Genomic DNA, 18,544 nt, shown 5'->3' with positions numbered 1-18,544 from the left:
ACGTTAATATTTTATTAAACATATGGTAATGTGAATGGAATTCTTCTGAGTTTGAAGACCAAAATTTTACCTTTGTTGGTACTGAATTTGCTTTATTCGCTCGAAGCTGAATTTTGTGTTGCTGAAAAGTGATACCTGAAGAATTTTTTCGTCTTTCAATATTCGGTATTATGCTTGTTTGATATTTTTTTCCGGTTATTAATTCCGGTTACATAGTTGTAAATTGGCTTTGTGCATGTTTTTTTTTAATTATGCGTCCTATTTGTAATCTCTGCACCATTTCAGCGCTGCGATATGTCTTTCAGTCTTAAAGTTATCCTATTTTATCTTTGTCGCACTCGCACTTGCGTGGATGGATATTTACTCATGTAGGAGAATGAGTGGGAGGAACCTAGTTCACAGGAAAGATGTAGTAGTTTGTTTAGTTGATATTATGTTTTGCAGACTGTTTAACATATTCTTAAAACTTTGAAGATCTACAATTTGGATTACTGGGGGGACCCACAGATGGATAAGTCTCCTATGTCTCTGAAACGAAAACAACTGGAAGAGAGTGCACAAGAAAAGCACGAAACTCCTTTTCTAGAATCTGCTTCGAAGAGGCGTAGCTTAGCAAGGACATGTGTGCATGAGGTGGCAGTTCCAAGTGAATATAGCTCGAACAAAGATGAATCAATCCATGGTACCCTTGCTGATCCCATTTTTACTGGAGAAAGGGCAAAATCCTACCAATTTAAGCTTGATCCATTTCAGGAAGTTTCTGTCGCTTGTTTGGAAAGGAATGAGTCGGTTTTGGTTTCAGCTCACACTTCAGCAGGAAAAACTGCGGTGGCTGAGTATGCCATTGCCATGGCCTTTAGGGATAAACAGAGGGTCATATATACTTCCCCATTAAAAGCTTTGAGCAATCAGAAGTACAGGGAGTTGAGTCAGGAGTTTTCAGATGTTGGCTTGATGACGGGTGACGTGACGCTTTTGCCCAATGCCAGTTGTTTGGTGATGACTACTGAGATTCTTCGAGGGATGCTGTACAGAGGTTCTGAGGTGTTGAAGGAAGTTGCTTGGGTGATATTTGACGAGATACATTACATGAAGGATCGAGAAAGAGGTGTTGTTTGGGAAGAAAGTATCATATTCTTGCCCACTGCTATAAAAATGGTATTTCTTTCAGCAACGATGTCAAATGCAACTGAATTTGCTGAATGGATATGTAATATACATAAACAGCCATGCCATGTGGTCTATACAGATTTCCGGCCAACACCCCTGCAACATTATGTATTCCCTATGGGTGGTTCTGGTTTGTATCTAGTAGTTGATGAGAATGAGCAGTTTAAAGAGGACAACTTTTTGAAACTTCAAGACACTTTCACGAAGCCAAATTTCAGTAATGGGAACAAAAGTTCTAATGGCAAGGCTGGTGGTAGAATCGCAAAAGGTGGAACTGCCTCTGGTGGTTCTGACATCTACAAAATTGTCAAGGTAAGTTTTCCTGTACAAAATACAATTTTCAGTACAATTTCCATAATCTCATACCTGTATTCCCATATGTTGAGGAAGAATGGGTATAGAAATATTTCAACTCTGGATTTCCACTACAGTGCTTATTTTCGCTTTCATTTGTTTTGTTAGATATGTCTTCAATATTCATTTCCTATACATGGTATTTCATTGTGCCTAAGTCCAAAATTACTGTTTTTGTAGATGATTATGGAACGGAAGTTTCAACCAGTTATAATCTTTAGTTTTAGCAGACGAGAGTGCGAACAGCATGCCATGTCTATGTCCAAACTTGATTTCAATATGCAAGATGAGAAGGATGTTGTGGAACAAGTGTTTAAAAATGCAATCCTATGCTTGAATGAGGAGGATAGAAACTTGCCTGCCATTGAGCTCATGTTGCCCTTGCTTCAGAGGGGCATTGCTGTTCACCATTCTGGTTTACTTCCTATCATCAAAGAGCTTGTGGAACTTCTCTTCCAAGAAGGTCTTGTTAAGGCTCTGTTTGCAACAGAAACGGTACTATTTGTATCAGCAATTACTGCTTTAAGATATTAATTAAATATTAAATAAATACAAAAGTGTGTCCAAACCTCTGTGGTAAGAGGAATGATTTTGCTTATTGCACTCAATAGAATGCGGTTTCATGTATTTCACTATGTAGACGAGACTTTTGGTGTTAGAATGTCTATTTATATTGGTAGTCATGGGGCAATTGTTTTGTACATCTAATAAATTTTTCTTTAAATGCGTTGACAGTTTGCCATGGGGTTGAACATGCCTGCAAAAACTGTCGTTTTTACGAGTGTTAAAAAATGGGATGGTGATAGTCATCGATATATTGGATCTGGTGAGTATATCCAGGTGAGTAGTTATATATTTTTTTGAAAAAAAAAACAGACTTCTGCGCTCTATCAGCTTTATATAGGTCTGTTGACTGTTTGTTTTTACGGTAGATGAGTGGTAGAGCTGGACGTCGTGGCAAAGATGAGCGGGGGATATGTATTATAATGATTGATGAAAAGGTAATCTATCTCCTGTCTTAATTAAGATTTGTTGAGTTAAAACTCAAAATTTCAAAGGATGGAAGTGATAACGGGCTTGATCACAATGCGATCGAGAATAAGTTCTCTCCATTGTTGATGGAAACACCGATATGAATATTCACTAGCATTATTACAATAGATTGCGATATCTAATAATTTCTTGTATGTGATGCTGGGGAAGTTTTGCACAGGGAAGGTCCAAAGTTCTCTCCATTGTTGATGGAAATACCGATATGAATATTCACTAGCATTATTAAAATAGATTGCGATATCTAATAATTTCTTGTATGTGATGCTGGGGAAGTTTTGCGCAGGGAAGGTCCAAAAGTGACAAACTTGCAATTTTTTAATGACAAAATCAGTTAATGCAACTGCTGCAATTTTTGGGAATTGTTCATATTTTTGAATTGGCTATAAGTTATCCTAGACTTGAAGAATTATGCAAGTGTTAAGTGATCAGTTTTACATGCAACATATGGATGAAGCTGTCCTTTTTACCATGAGAACAATAAGCCAAATGAAATGGAAAAAAAGGATCTATGAAAGAGATTGAGTTTCCTGGAAGCGTAAATACATTATGTTGAAAGAATTTATTCTTAAACAAGCTTAATTTGGCTGTAAAATGAAAAGTTTAGTGGTTTTCGGACCGAGAAATTTTGATCTTCCATTTTTCTTCTCGTCTACGTCTGTCCAATATTGTCTGATCCTTATCATATTGTCTTGTATCTTACTAGAAGATGCTGCATTTGGGGTCTGCGAATCTTTTTATTTAACGCTTTAATTTTTATTTCAAAAATCAGATGGAAATGAACACCCTTAAGGACATGGTTTTGGGAAAGCCTGCACCCTTGGTCAGTACTTTCAGGCTAAGCTACTACTCAATTCTGAATTTGATGAGCCGTGCTGAGGGTCAATTCACTGCGGAGCATGTTATCAAAAATTCCTTTCATCAATTTCAGTATGAGAAGGTTTGACCTATAAGCTGTGTTTGATTTTTGTCAATACAATGTTTTATAATGGCTGACTGACTGTGTTCAACACTTAAACCCGTGCTTCTTCAGACTTTACCTGACATTGAGAAAAGAGTCTCAAAACTTGAAGACGAAGCTGCTGTGCTAGATGCTTCTGGAGAAGTAAATATTTTTCCTTTGCTCATTCGTGGAATTTCTTATTTTGGTTCAAATTAAACAATAAAATCGTCATTTCTACTTATAGGCTGAAGTTGCTGAATATGACAAACTAAAGCTTGAGATTGCTCGAATTGAAAAGAAAATGATGGCTGAAATAACTCGTCCTGAAAGAGTTCTCTCTTTCCTTCTACCTGGTAGGCTGGTATGTGCGAAGAGGTGTATGCTCATCTACAATAGCAAAGCTCTGAATTAGTTTGGTGCACGCTCTATACATCTATTATTTTCCTACTGCCTCTGAGTGGTTTGCTCCATTTTCTGTTTCTTTTATGCTGTATAAGTTTATTTTTCTCGTTCGTTATTGGCCATCTTTCCTTTTTTGTGTTTTGACTACATTAATCTGCAATCTTAAATAGTATCTATCCCATAAATTTGCATCTTTCTATTTTCTTCTGATTTATTCAGTTTGTATGTCCTTAATCATTAGTTGTGAGTCATTACTCTTGCTATGGCCAGGGTTGTGATGTTTGATGGTGAGACTGTGTTTATGAGTTTTTGCTTCACCTTTTTACTTGGTACACCTTTTCATTGATTTTGGGATTCTTTCCATTCAGCTCTATTATTATTCCATCTTACATTATTATGCAAATTCAGGTTAAGATAAGGGAAGGTGGAACAGATTGGGGTTGGGGAGTTGTGATCAATGTGGTTAAAAGACCTCCTGCTGCACCGGGTTCGTTGCCTGCTGAACTTGCTTCTTCACGTGGTAATAGTTATATTGTTGATACCCTCCTCCACTGCTCTCTCTGCTCCAGTGAAGACGGTTCTCGGCCCAAACCATGCCCTCCACGCCCGGGAGAAAAAGGTGAAATGCATGTGGTGAGTTGAGAATCTTTTTGGATGCAATAATTGCGATGGGAAAAATTATATCACATTGCTTTTTTTACTTCTGAATGCATGTAAAAGAAGATGATATAAATGGCTTTAGGGCATCCATCCTAACCGGTGAGAAGTTGATGCATATTGGTTCTTGTCTCAGGTTCCGGTTCAATTGCCTCTTATATCTGCAGTAAGCAAGCTCAGAATATCTGTTCCTTCTGACTTGCGTCCAGTTGAAGCTCGGGAAAGTATTTTGCTTGCAGTGCAGGAGCTTGAAAAACGATTTTTTGAAGGTCTTCCCAAGCTTAATCCGGTGAAGGTATGTAATCTAAGATCATGTTGATTATTTGTGGACTGAAATTGTATACTGATGTTGTATAAACTGCCTTTTCTTTGGTTTTCTACACTGTGTTCCAAATCAATCTCTTGGTCTACACAGGCTCTTCCCAGACTCTGCACAGTATCTTAAGATCTATAATTTAGATGTTCAAGTTTTTGTTTCCTGTATAAAAATTATTTGTCTTCATTGTCACATGTAAGATAGGGAATCTTAATTAAACCGTAGAAATTCATGTGTTTGTATAGATATTTCTTTTTCATTAAGAATGGGCGTTTTGATATATGGATCATTATAGTCGATTTTATAGTGTCCGGGTGATATTTTTCCCAATTTTTCCTATTCTGCCAGAGAACACCCGCGTCATCATTTCGATGTATCTGATGTTTCACTTTTGAATTTTCTGTTTGTAAGTAGTCTGTTAGGTCTTTCTAAGGGCCATCATGATGACTCCATGTTTACGAGGGCAATATTTTTTTGGAACTTATGTATTATCTCAGGATATGGGAATTGAAGATCCAGAATTTGTGGAGTTGGCAAACAACATCGAGGAACTTGAACACAAATTGGTTTCTCACCCACTGCACAAGGTTTGTCAAAATTAAGAATTCATTTTGACTGATTTTATTTTGTTTTGGTATCGGTAAGCTGCTTTTCCATGTTGATTGGAACTTTGTTTAGGTATTCACCTGTTCTTTTTTCCTCTCCTTGATAAGAAGCAGTCTCAAAATGAAAATCAGATGAAAAGTTTCCAGAGAAAAGCTGAAGTGAATCATGAAATTCAACAACTTAAATTAAAAATGCGTGATTCCCAGGTACTTGTCTCTTGTTGATTTCACCTATTTAACACGTCTCACACTTTTTATTGAATGTACAGCAGGCGCATCTCACCTTTTTTTTGGTATACCTTGGACTTATGGATTGCTACCACTCCTTTTTACTTCTACCTGTCCATTGGATTTAAATCGTTTTGTTAATCTGCTGTTCTAAATTTCTAATCAGATTTATTTCTTCCAACTCTGTCGCAGCTTCAAAAATTTCGTGATGAGCTCAAGAACCGCTCACGGGTTCTCAAAAAACTTGGGCATGTTGATGGTGATGGCGTCCTTCAGCTGAAGGGACGGGCAGCCTGCTTGATAGATACTGGGGATGAGCTCCTTGTTACTGAATTGATGTTCAATGGTGAGCAATTCATGTTTTCTTAAATATCCTGTCTGCTATATTGTTTTTAGGTCAGTTTGAATTAAAATTTACTCTTTGAAATTTGTTTACTTTTAATTGATGTTGAGGCACCGTTTTGGATTAATCGAGAAAGAACAATTTAGTCAACAGCTTTGCAACGAAATTCTAAATTATTATGTTGTCAGGGACTTTTAACGATCTGGATCATCACCAAGTTGCTGCTCTGTCAAGTTGCTTCATCCCGGGGGACAAATCAAATGAACAAATACATCTAAGAGCGGAACTTGCTATACCATTGCAGCAACTTCGAGACAGTGCGAGAACAATAGCAGAGGTTTTTTAGCTATGATCTGAGCACTGTTTTTCCATTATTGCATTGAAAATTGGTACCTACCAGAGGCAAATGTGTATGCAATCATGTTGAATGGCAACTGGGCAACGTCAATATATTGCAGGTGCAACGTGAGTGTAAGCTTGAAGTGAATGTGGAAGAATATGTTGAGGCATCAGTTAGACCATTCTTAATGGATGTGATTTATTGCTGGTCAAAGGTCAGTTACATTTGACTGTTAGCTTGCGTTCTTTTTCATCACATAGCATGTCGAACTTCAGTCTTCAACAGATGTACTGTTTAAAACTCCTGTGGACTTGTCATATTGGGTATTGGTACTTTTTCTCTAATCTAATATCTCCAGACCCTTGTATTTTTGGGCTCGCACAACATTCTCGACCATTAAAAAACAAGTGGCAGCAGCATTTGGCTTATGATATCCGTTTACTTTAGTTAGAGTTAGAATCTGATTGATCTTTTTATCTTTGATTTGAAGCACAGCTAGCCCTCCCTGAACCTATCAAAAGCTAATTTTTTATTCTGAATTTGTAGGTGCTCTCCTCGAAAATTATTTTGTATTATTGTAATTTAGTTAGCTCTTTGAAATTTTTCAAAATGAAGAGCAAGTGCTGAAGAGATTTTTCTAATTTTTAATATTTATTTGGACTGTTGTTTAATTTGTTGAGGGCTAATGTGTAGTGCTCAAATGTAAGACTTATTGTTGACTGTGTTGTTAATGCGCATTCTTTTATCTTCTTTTCCAGGGAGCATCTTTTGCTGAAATCATACATATGACCGATATATTTGAAGGCAGCATCATACGACTATCTAGAAGGCTTGATGAATTTTTAAACCAGGTAATTCCTTCGCTATTCAAAAGTTCAGAAAAGATTATCTAAGTTTGAACTGCTACATGCTATTTATATTGCTTTTACAATTTACGAAATGAAAAGGTAGTATTGGTGCTCTAGTATTTCTTGCAAAATCGTTACATCTTTTATACAAACGCTTTCATATTCACTTTACTTGTGGAAAAACATTTTTTATATAGTTTGTGGTTCAAGAAGGATTTTACGTGATTCTTTCGCTCTGGAAACTGACATGTCTGGATATAACTTTTTTTGATATTGGTTGTTCAACTTTCATTAGAATAAAGATTTCTCACTAGAAACTGACATGTTTGGGGGCCTGAATTTTTTCCTCTATCTTTATTTATCTGGCTCTGTTACAGCGAAATGAATTGCATAAGTTGGTATTTGGCAGTTTCCACCTTGTCTTTAAAAATAGTGTTAGAATGTGATTTTTCTTGTATTCAATTGAATTAGACAAATCGCTTTTTTACCCTACTCATTCATCCAAACATAAAAACACATTGCGTTAGTACATTTTTGTATACCAATTGAATTATGAGATTTAACTGCTTTTGGTGCTTGTAAGACATGATAGCCATAATTATCATGTATGTATTCTGGCTTTCTAGTTAAAAGCTGCTGCTCATGCTGTTGGAGAAGCGGATTTAGAGAACAAGTTTGGTGCTGGCAGCGAAAGCCTTCGGCGTGGTATAATGTTTGCAAATTCTTTGTATCTCTGAAGATGTAGACACTGCCATTGTAGTTGTACATTTTGCGAGGTTAGTTTATTCTCTCATCAATGTCTATTTTTTTTTTTTTGGCTTTTTCAAGAATTTAGTTTTCAACCAAATATTGTATGAACTATGAATAATAATCTATTAGGTTGCAAGTGAAAGGAAACTTCATTAAAATACTCTCTTATTTGATCATGGTGAGGATAAATTTTACAAGATATCATGTGAATGTGAAGAATTTCATTTACTTGTTAATAATATTGTTTTATTGTGAAATGTAATGTATACATGATGTGGAGATAAAAGTAGAAAATATTGAGCATTTCCATAAGTTAAGAGTCTCAAGTTTTGTGAAGGTATAGGTGAACAGGGAGACCCTTGGCAGGAACCGGAATCGGATCCAATGCTAATATTTCGTTGGGAATAACTTTTTCCCCTTTGTATCTCTTGACTAGGTGGTGCAAGAATACAAGTATGACGAATCGGCCATACTCGCTTCTGGGGCCATTTTCGGGCCTCCACCAAACGGGACATATGTGTATGGAGTGGGTCCGGATCCTTCTAATCTTGACTGATCAAATTTCTCAGGTTCGGGAAAGAATTCAGGATTCTTATGTGTTGAATTTACATTCCAAAATAGCTACAACATACATCAATGCGGTAAATTAACCATTAAGCTTTAGTTGATTTGAAATGTGGAATATGTCCTGCCCTTTCTTTTTAAATGGATATCAAACAATACGCTTTGAAATTAAGATTAGACTATTTTAACATTCCGTATCTTGCGTGTATGAGCTCTTATAACGTATAAATAATTGTTTGGGAGTGAATTAATTAATTACCTTCCATCCCCCGGGAATACTGAAACCTTTGTACACAAAATCTGCAAGGGCTTCTCGAAAAGTGCCAGAGATTGGCGGCGCGAGTGTTACACTAAACCTCAGTGCTTCACACACCACATTCGATGAATACTTCATCTTCCATATGTCATCCCAAGTCACCAACTCACCTTCAATTTTCGAAATCACAATCTCTATTCGTTCTGCGCATAATGAATTAGTTGAGGTGAGTTGTTTGAGTATTGGTTGATTAGAAGAGTGCTGAATTGCTCACCGTTATAGACTGTTGGTAGATTTCAGGCAACTCGGCAAGAAACTTGACGACAGAACTGCATGCCGAGGTGGTAGTGTCGTATCCTCCGATCAGAAGCCCAAAAATCTTGTCAGCGACATCCAATTCAGACATGAATCTCCCATTTTTGTCACGTTTCAGTAACGTGTGACAGAACATCGTGTGTTGGCAATGAAGTTGCTTCTGTCAGCTCTATTTTTCGTCGTTTTACATTGGAAAGAAGCTCCTCCTTGATCACATTCGTGACTTGATCACTTTATGAAACGGGGTTCCGGGCAAGTCTATCGGAACCGAAAGAAAACCAGGATTCACCACTGAGAAAGGCCCACAAGTTTATCCATGCAGCCTGGATCCTCCACGCTTAAAAATGCAACCAAAATGTGTAGTACTTCTTACAAGAGGGTGAACAAAAACTTCTTCCTTCCCTTCCCATTCATCAGCAAAGTGCCTTTGTGCTAACCGATCCATTACGCCTACGTATCGTTGTAAAGCTTCGGCTTTCAAGAAATTTGGAAGCAGTTTTCTCAGCTTAATAGTTTCCTCTCTCGTTGTGTTAGTTTGAAACGGGGCCTGGAAAATTTTTCTACAGACTTAGGCCACCATGCCTGGACAAGCTTTTTCTCATTTTTTAACAAAAAATTGTTGCCATTTGCGCCGCAAAAAAATACAGCATTATAGCCTAAAACATGGGTTTGAAACATGACGGGTGAATATTGTCAGACGATCTAAGACAAACTTTTCAGGATTGCCCTTTCCAGCCAGTTGAGAGAAAGTCGAATGTTAGTTTTAGGCGGTGTATCAGGGTTTCTTTAAATATAAAAGATTGGATTAATTTAGGTCGTTACACGCGACTAAATTCTAATCTACAATTAGATTATAAAATGATGTAAAAAATTTAAGTATTATTTAATTCATATCCGGGAAAATTATATAAATTTCCCTACAAATCATCTTACACAAGACCTTACCTCAAAATATCTTCCACGCACGTAAATATGAAATATTTGATTGATGTTATAATTCTTTTAATTATTTGAAGTAGAAAGTTTAACATCAACTTTACTATGAATATCAAAAGTGACGGGATGACTTTAGCCTTTTTGGCATGAATTCACTTTAACTCTATTACTACCCTCAAAATTACTCTCGAGTGGTTTTTGGAAACCTCTACCGGTTCTTTGGGGCTTCTTGACAATGTTTTTGTACAGTTAATTTGACATGAGAGTTTGAGATGTCTAAGATTGAAGGATATTTTTTTATATCAATCAGGATCAAACTCAGATCTCTCTCTTATTAGAAGAAATTTATGTTACTGCATCAGATGTAAAATGTTGTATAAGCGAATAGTGTAAAAGTAGTTGGTTGATGGAATGTCCAATGTATTGTATTCACTTTTTTATTTACTAACTTAAATATCTGACAACGAAAAAATATCCATGATACCAGATGAGAAGAGGGCCCACACCAAGACTAAATATCTGTTTCACCCGAGCAAATCAAAGCTCCAACAGTTACACGTTCCGTTGACATTCAGTACGAGAGTATTTTTGTAGGGACCTGAGGAATCCTTTACAATGTAACTGGTAGTTTCTTCATCGAGTTCTTGAATTGGGTTATGTCATATGATGGCAGCCATTTGTCTTGTGTTTCTACGGGTTTTTCTATTTTGAAACTTTACCGTCCTGGTTCTTGTTTCTTGGAAACAGAAAAAAGAACTCTCCAAACACATTATAACATAGTTATATTTACCAAGCATACAGATTTCAAGTTCTTCTCTATAATACACGATTTTTACCGATGAGATACAGAGACAAAATGGCCCAAAAAAAGAACAAAAAATATCCTAATGAGCAATATTTTAAAAAGTTGTTTGCTCGCTCTAGACTTCTTCTACACTTGTCTGAAATCATATCACAGATTCTAAAATCATATAACAGATTCAAGCCAAACTCAAGGATTTTCTGCCAGCCATGTGATCATTTCAGCACCAGTCGATTCGTGAATGACTGCTATATTTGTTGCAATTTTGATGATTTTTCGGAATTCGGAAATGGCTCACTTTTTTGGCAAGGAAATTCTGCTTATTTGCCCTTGATAAGCTTCCACTGTGAAACAAGAAATAGTTACAGAGTATTACCAATATCCAGCTAGTTCACACCGTTATCGGAGCTGCTACAAGCTTGATTGAGGACATTGTTCCCGAAATCTCCATCCAAGCTCATTTGCTGCACTTCTTGAGGTGAAAGAATCTTGATGCAACGCACGCAGTTCACAAATTCTCTGAATGAAAACTTGTAATTAGAAGTCCAAAATTGCATATATTGATAACGCAAAAAGATTGAAGTGGTTAAAACTTACTCCCATGGATCATCTCCAACTAGTAAGACATCACTCTCATGATCCACGTAGACCAGTTTCCAGCCTATTCTCTGTCTGTCCTCGAATTGTCCCTCTATACCAAATCGACGAGCCAGATCTTGTTTAAGATCATCATAACCCGAGTAACGCATAATATCAATTGATCTTCCAACAGCTCCACGCTTGTAAACCTTTCAGGAAATCATTTTCCAACTTACTTACGAACCAGAACAAAAACTCAGGTACAGACATGTATTCAAGAATGTGTTAATTTTTGGTAATACAGATGCGCTACATCGATAGCAAAACACCAACCTTCGTATACGTCCGCATCCTTGGTATCTGCGGTGGGACCCAGGCACCTCTATTCATGAAACTACCTTCATTGATTGTTGAATCTATTGAATTGAATGCGATATCAGGAACTCCAAATGACTGGGAAACCATTGATGATGAGAGCTCCGGTTGAGATACTTTAGGATTCTCATAGACAGAAAGCATGTCTCCGCCGGAAGACAAATTAGTCGCGAAATCTTTTCCAGATCCCACCATGTCTTTTGTTATCAATGTCTCAGACATCATAGGCATTTCTAACTGACTATCAATGTTAGAACCAATCTGAACATTGTTCCTTGGATCATCCTGAACTTCCCCATCATGCCTTGCATCTCTAAACAACATTGACTGAGTATTGAAACACATGGCACTGTTGTTTTGATGTAGCTGGACATCATTCTGAGAAAGATATGGCGTTGCTGATGATGAACTATCCAAATAATCCACCTGCATACCAGCAGCATTGCTGTATGCCTGTGACGCAAATAATCCATGACTTTGACTTTTAGGCACATTCAATGATGGCTTAACATCAGATTTTTGCTGTAAATCTTTAAGTAAGTTTCCATTAGATGACGTAGTCTCAAGATCACTTATATTCAAAAGCGTGGCAGAAGACTGAGCGATCTCATGCCCCATCGTCGAACGGTGATTTTTGTCATTCATGATGGACTGAGCAGCATTCTGACAGTGGTTTGTGGATGGTGAAGCAGAACAAGATGGAATATCCTCGGTAACTGCAGATTGGCCAGCACCAGCGGCACCAGTCAATATACTGCTGCTACCACCCGAAAGCTGATTGTTCATTGGGTTTAAAGGAATCCCGACATGCCCGGAAACCTCTGATAATATTCCTGACTGCTGTTGCTGAGGTAAAAGCTTTGGTTGCTGAGGTAAGAGCTTTGGTTGCTGAGGTGGTTGGATGCCAAGCCTAAGATTGGATTGGATATTACATCCCATCATTTGTTGAGTGGCATGTAACTGAGGTATGTTGGGTGCAGCTTGAGAAACATCTAACATTTGGCTTGTTGCCATAGACCTAGGAATGTCGAATAGCTGTTTATGCTGATCTTGCAGCTGTGTAATTTGAGAAGGCTGTTGCATCACAAATTGCTGTGCTAACAGTGATTGTTGTTGCTGATGAAGCCTTTGTAGAAGTTGCAGCTGTATTTGATTCTCCGATGTATTCAAAGGATGACTTACATGATCCATGGGCTGAGTAGCCACCAGATTTGGCTGCTGAGAGTGACTCATAATCAGCTGTTGCTGCATCTGAGTTGGGTTTTGAGAAAGATTTATTTGAAGCTGGTGATTAAGAAGAGATTGCTGCTGCTGAAGCACATTTGGCACTTGGAAAGGACTCGGTGACTGCAAAATTTGTGGTTGAACTTGGTTTTTAGGTAAAGATTGACTGATCATATTTTGTCTTTGGGACTGTGAAACGTCTGTCAACTGCAATTGGGGCTGAATAATCGAACCTAAAGGGTTCAATGTGGCGGACGGGATTGGCAGCTTGTGAAGCTGGTCTAGCTGTTGTACGGATTGGGTTGGTCTCCAGGTACTAAACTGCATGTTATTTTGCTGAGAAATTTGATTCGTGGAAACGCCTGTTAGGCATGATATATCCGTACCAGCAAGGTTTTGTACGACAGAACTGGATACAGGATTTATATAATTTGGTTGAATAGAGTTAGATAGTGAAGAATTCTGCTGCATGTTCATCCACTGAACTAAGCTCAGGCCAGAGAGAGAATGGGAATCTTTCATACCAAATTCATCACCGAGCCACGGCATCGTCCGTCTGAACATGTTATCTAGATCTGAAGAATCATCATCTGCACAGTGAAAACATTCTTACATCACGGAGAAGTTGAAATCTATTCGATTTGACATGAAAGAAGCAAAATCCCACAAGTCGAAACTTGATGTGAAAAGTAACAGAAAAAAAAATGTGAACACGCATGTTTAATCACACCAGATTAACTCAGTGATAAGAGTAGTTAGTTTCTCAAGCCTTGTCCCCAGATTCAAATAGCATAAGATGCTTAAATGCGGAAAGATGTATTAAACAGTTAATTATCAGTATCATTTCTATTCTCATTTTACCTGGCATTCCTAGTTGCCTTGGGCGCTTTGAGTGGAAGAAAGGTGGGGTAGGACATATAAAAAATGGAGCAGTTACAGGTTCAATCTCCCAAATAGACACACGATTGCGCCTTTCCCCAGCAGTTGACTCATCCCAGCCAACCTGCTCATGAAAATTAAACTGATAATCCAATGTGCATCCACATAAAAACATAGCATAACCAAATACTTAATTTGGAGAGGAAGAGTGTTCTAGGAGTTGACCTGTAAGTTACGCCATTGAGAGTTTTTCCACCGGACTGGATCGAGGTCACTAATACCAGTAATTGTACCCATATATCTACAAAATATTAAAAGTTCAGAGAATCATGTGAGTTCACTAGCACCAAGATGGCATTCTTAAATAATCAAATGTCATATGCAAATGTAACCAAGAAAATGTTTTGCCACTACCTTCTTATTCCTGATTCTTCAGTTTCAAACATCATTCGGAAGCGCATACCAAGAGATATTTGGTTGCTGCAAACTGATTTGTAGTACTTGGCCAAGGGGATGACAAATTCTGATGGGCTAGCTCTGCCAAAATTTGGAGATAAAGTAAGCAACATCAACTACAGCATCATATTTTTCACAAAGCAGGGCCAGTTTCAAGATACAAAATAGTATGAATAAGGGTCCGTTGATGACCTTGGATTGTAAAAAACAGTGAAAGGGCTGTTGTTTGCAGCAGCATGAGCAGCTGCAGCTAGAATCCCGATATGCATACTATCACTTGACAACACGGATGATGACAAGTTTGTCGGTTGCCTGTTAGCTCGTCTGGTGCCCAGAAGAAGCTGCTGCTTTTCATCCCTGTTAGTAACCATGCTTATCATTCCACAAGATAGTTGATTCAAAAATTTAATGTTTTAGAATTTAACAAAAAGTAACGAAATAATGGTTATGAAAGTTGCATCGTTACCTAATAAATAAGACCGAGTCACCAGCAAATAGCCTCTTTCCACTAATGAAAAGGCTCCATCCAGTCGTAAGTAAATGTCGCTTTGGTTGTCCTGTGTTGCAAAGTCAAATAGAGACAATCACTAATCTCTTCTTCCCATCTCTCCCAAGAAGCAAATATATAATTTTACTTGAGCCTCCAAAACCTATATTCCTAAAATCAATCTCAATACTTGACTTTAAAAAATGATATGAAAGGTGACTACCGAAATACCCATCTTGAGAAATTGCTCCAAAATCATCCCACAAACACGACCCCGCTACAGAAATTTTAGTCTTGTTGAAATGAATTTTCACCCATAAATTAGTGTAAAAACTTTACTTTTATTTTTTAAACAACTTAATAAGGAGTTGATGATATAATTTTATAAACTGGATCATATTTTGCAGGGCGTGTTAGATTACTATTTTTAAACAAATGAAAAAAACAAAGACAGACGGAATGAGGGGCCTAAAGCCACATGACAGTTTCCAAATAAGGGGCAGATATAGGAATTCTAGGGAGAGATCGGCTCAATAGAACTAGGTGGCAAGTTTTGAATGTTTTAAAAAAACTAAACAAAGAATTTTTATTATTTTCCCATTTTCCATTTAGGAGCCTCTGCACCCTTCCCCTTCACTTGATCCAGCCTTTTTCCAAATAAACTTACCCCGGAAAATATGGCGAAATGTCCAAACATTATCATGCAAGTCCCGAGCCACAATTTCTTGTGCTGGTGGTTGCATTGTGAAGTCCTAGAACGAGACAAGTACTATATCAAGTGTGTTATAATTCAAGAATAAATCTAAAAAAACAAGGATTTATTGTACTTACAAGAAGAGGAAAAATCTTTTCTGCAGCACGACGAGGCACAGAAAATCCTCCATGAGTACTCGTATCACTTGCCGTCAATGTTTTACAAAAAAAATCTGTTTGGGGTTTATTTGCTTTCGTAGATAGATCTGATCTCAATAAAGCTTCTCTATCAAACTGCAAGATATAATGTCCAAAAAGTTGGTTATTAGAACATAAAATTGAGGCATCAATTGCAGAAAGCAATAAATCTAAGTTACATTTTATTCAACTGAGGCTGAAGAATACCGAAGATACTGGTTGAAGTGTCATTTGAGCATAAACTTCATCCGTTTCTGGATCAGCCTAACATATTTCAAACAATGATTATAATTATCATATCTTACACTATCGTGACCTAAAGAGTAAATAGAAGCTATGAGAAGAGAAGAGCATACATGCAAAGTGACACTGTGAAGGAGGCATAGTAGTTTCGACAGAAGATTCGGGTAGTTTGGGATTTGTGCATCCACATCTTTTTTCATGGATTCGGCAACCTGAAAGCAATAATTACTTAGTATCAGCATTAAAAAAAGTTTACAAAAAAAAAAAAACCAAAATATGATACGACTATAAATCTTCGAAGAATACTATTTCAAATTTCTCTTCCAAAAAAGATAAATATTGGACCTTTATACCATAAAAATATTAGGATCAATATTGTAAATAATGACATGTCCAATTAAGTAACCGTTTCCCCATAGGCAAAAGTTTTCAGCCGTGTCATTTCCTAAAATTCTATATATGTGGCCTGTGCCTGTATTATATTGTAGTAATGTTCAGTATCCAACAGTTGATCAAAGAGAATGAGCAATCTCGAAGAGTAAAAATATCCAGTACAACTTATAAACTTCATGCCCAATACAACAAATTTTTACCACACAATGAAAAATGTAAATATTTGAGATATTAATGATGTTTTTTTTATTCTTTGGGGGCAATAATGCTCCACCAAAAAAGAGAGAGGGAAGAAAAATCCCCTCCCACCAACAACCCACCAAGCACATCTGCGCATGTTAGCAAGGTCCACTCTATATTGTCCCTTCTCATAATCTATTTACTGACTACTAACCTTTTTAACCTCAATCTACACCCAATTCATATCCCAACATCTTGTTCTACAATTTATTGTTATAAACTACAGCTCACAATAGCGAGGATTGATCCAAAGTACACCTAAAAGTATAATTAAACAGAAGAATAGACGTACACACAACTACAACACAATATAATATATAAATAGATAATAATAAGGAGTGAAGCCAAGAATCATGGCATCCTTGCATGTGAACAAATTATATGAGTCAGCAACTGATAAAGAAGGTGGGATGGGGATTGCACCAATCCATCAGTTAAAGTTTTCCAAGAAAAAATTACACTAACCTGTTCACTGTGACCTTGAGGAAAGTAGACAACGTGGGTCCCAGCTGCCGGCAAGTTCACCAGAGGGCCAGCGCAAGCTTGCCATAGCTCTGGATTTATGCTCTTCTTCTCGCCTGCTTCCACCAGGGCCACAAATTTCATTCTTCTTTTGAAGAAAAAAAAAATAAATCTTGAACTAAATGTGTTTGATAAGACTCGAATTGGACCCAACTACAAAGGAAGATTAAATTCCTCAAAATCGAATAGATAAAGCTTAGGCTTGTTTAATTTGTTCGTTGTAATTTAGATGACGTTTACAATTTACAATGGTCGCCTCTAGATGCAAATAGCAAGAAACAGGCGCAAAAGACTGACCATCCAAGGAGGAGTTGGCGTTAACCGGCTGACTCCCGGCGGCCGCTGGCATCTTCATGTTTCGTTCTCTTATTCTCCTTCCTCCAGAAATTACACCCCTTTTTCCCAGCTCAAATAAATGGACGGATTCTCTCAATGGCGTCTCATCTAGCCAGAGAATAATCTCGCGTGAATAACTGTATTATCTCCAACCAAATGGAAAAGGGTAGGAAAAAATATATTCCAACTCCTGGAGCTGGATCAAAAAGGAAAAAACCTTTCTTTGTTTACTTCACTTCATAGTCCGGAACAAAAAGACTCTCCCGGAAAAGAAACAAAAGTAAAAACGGAAAAAATGGTCGTCTTTCCGTGAAAAAGGGTAAAAATAAGACAACGACGGCCGGCAGCGGCGAAAAAAGCCGGCAGAAAGGGGGGAAACAGCAGAGAGAGGAGGAGGAGGAAAAAATTAAATGGAAGGGTAGACAAGAGGAGCTTTGGAAAAGGAGAGATGTTGAGGATAGCAGAGACCAAATGCTGCAACTTCACTTTTTAAATGCCCCCTTTTCCACACACACACCCGATCTCTCTCTCTCTCTCTCTATATATATATATATTCCGTATATATGTGTGTATATATTGCTTTTTTCGCAGAATCCCAAGTGAAGGTTCTAGTTTTCGCCTCTTTTTTTACTAATCTCTCCTTCCAATGCTCCACTTTTTCTTGGCCTTTCTCTCTGTCTCTTTCCACTCAAAGTAGTCGCCTTTCCTCCTTTTTTTAAGGTGGGTTTTCCGTAAATATTAATCAAATAGTGACAAAGTTTCATGCACTCGTTGTAAGGACGAGTCTCTCTCTTTCTTACTTCGTCCCTCCCTCTCTCTGTGTTCTGGGGAAGGAGGGATTCTGACCGTTGACCAGAAAAAATTAATCAGTGCTCTAATATCTAATTATTTTTTGGGATATATTATTTATTTTTTATTGTTTTAAATATAAATATAATTGACTAATATAATAGATAAAGATACGCAAGACGTTCCCACAACAAATCTAATATTACGATATAAGTATATTTAATTATTGAACATCATTAATATGATAAATA

At 37.3% G+C, this 18,544-nt stretch overlaps 2 protein-coding genes and 1 pseudogene across 5 annotated transcripts; 1 reads left to right on the top strand and 2 right to left on the bottom strand.

The window, feature by feature from the left end:
- The first annotated feature begins 372 nt into the window (after window positions 1–372).
- LOC140804256 (DExH-box ATP-dependent RNA helicase DExH10) lies at window positions 373–8,767 on the top strand. Of its 3 annotated transcripts, none has more exons than XM_073160150.1 (17): window positions 373–1,482; window positions 1,705–2,019; window positions 2,260–2,364; window positions 2,457–2,525; window positions 3,347–3,514; window positions 3,608–3,679; window positions 3,762–3,878; window positions 4,328–4,552; window positions 4,713–4,871; window positions 5,390–5,479; window positions 5,612–5,704; window positions 5,918–6,071; window positions 6,257–6,405; window positions 6,527–6,622; window positions 7,167–7,259; window positions 7,883–8,032; window positions 8,443–8,767. In XM_073160150.1, the coding sequence occupies exons 1-16, from the start codon at window positions 508–510 to the stop codon at window positions 7,991–7,993; spliced, it is 2,991 nt and encodes a 996-aa protein (XP_073016251.1). In that variant the 5' UTR covers window positions 373–507; the 3' UTR covers window positions 7,994–8,032; window positions 8,443–8,767. The 3 variants fall into 3 exon arrangements, with proteins under 3 accessions (XP_073016251.1, XP_073016250.1, XP_073016249.1); XM_073160149.1 differs by having other exon boundaries at window positions 5,609–5,704; XM_073160148.1 differs by having other exon boundaries at window positions 5,606–5,704.
- Window positions 8,402–10,648, bottom strand: LOC140804462 (beta-amyrin 28-monooxygenase-like; annotated as a pseudogene).
- Window positions 10,649–10,845: 197 nt separating this feature from the next.
- On the bottom strand, window positions 10,846–18,178 carry LOC140804255 (auxin response factor 5-like). Of its 2 annotated transcripts, none has more exons than XM_073160146.1 (14): window positions 17,466–18,178; window positions 17,112–17,227; window positions 16,127–16,225; window positions 15,978–16,034; window positions 15,711–15,866; window positions 15,547–15,631; window positions 14,859–14,949; window positions 14,585–14,749; window positions 14,351–14,473; window positions 14,162–14,237; window positions 13,919–14,060; window positions 11,792–13,647; window positions 11,477–11,667; window positions 10,846–11,398 (listed from the first exon to the last, which is right to left on the bottom strand). In XM_073160146.1, exons 1-14 carry the CDS (start codon window positions 17,521–17,523, stop codon window positions 11,266–11,268), a joined length of 3,348 nt encoding a protein of 1,115 aa, XP_073016247.1. In that variant the 5' UTR covers window positions 17,524–18,178; the 3' UTR covers window positions 10,846–11,265. The 2 variants fall into 2 exon arrangements, with proteins under 2 accessions (XP_073016247.1, XP_073016248.1); XM_073160147.1 differs by having other exon boundaries at window positions 17,112–17,224; window positions 17,466–18,177.
- Window positions 18,179–18,544: the final 366 nt, after the last annotated feature.

The sequence above is a fragment of the Primulina eburnea genome, chromosome 11 (assembly GCF_022965805.1).
Source record: "Primulina eburnea isolate SZY01 chromosome 11, ASM2296580v1, whole genome shotgun sequence".
NCBI classification, from domain to species: domain Eukaryota; kingdom Viridiplantae; phylum Streptophyta; class Magnoliopsida; order Lamiales; family Gesneriaceae; genus Primulina; species Primulina eburnea.
This window is presented reverse-complemented; position numbering and strand designations above follow the sequence as displayed.

Bases quoted from the DNA above. Each gene is read 5' to 3' on its own strand.
- LOC140804256 (XM_073160148.1), top strand. From the start codon at position 508: ATGGATAAGTCTCCTATGTCTCTGAAACGAAAACAACTGGAAGAGAGT. The intron at 2,365-2,456 runs GTGAGTAGTTAT...TTTTTACGGTAG, and splicing joins GATCTGGTGAGTATATCCAG to ATGAGTGGTAGAGCTGGACG. The intron at 5,480-5,605 runs GTTTGTCAAAAT...CTCCTTGATAAG, and splicing joins TTTCTCACCCACTGCACAAG to AAGCAGTCTCAAAATGAAAA.
- LOC140804255 (XM_073160146.1), bottom strand. From the start codon at position 17,523: ATGAAGATGCCAGCGGCCGCCGGGAGTCAGCCGGTTAACGCCAACTCC. The intron at 14,750-14,858 runs GTAACGATGCAA...GGTTACTAACAG, and splicing joins GACTCGGTCTTATTTATTAG to GGATGAAAAGCAGCAGCTTC. The intron at 14,474-14,584 runs GTCATCAACGGA...AAATTTTGGCAG, and splicing joins ACTGTTTTTTACAATCCAAG to AGCTAGCCCATCAGAATTTG.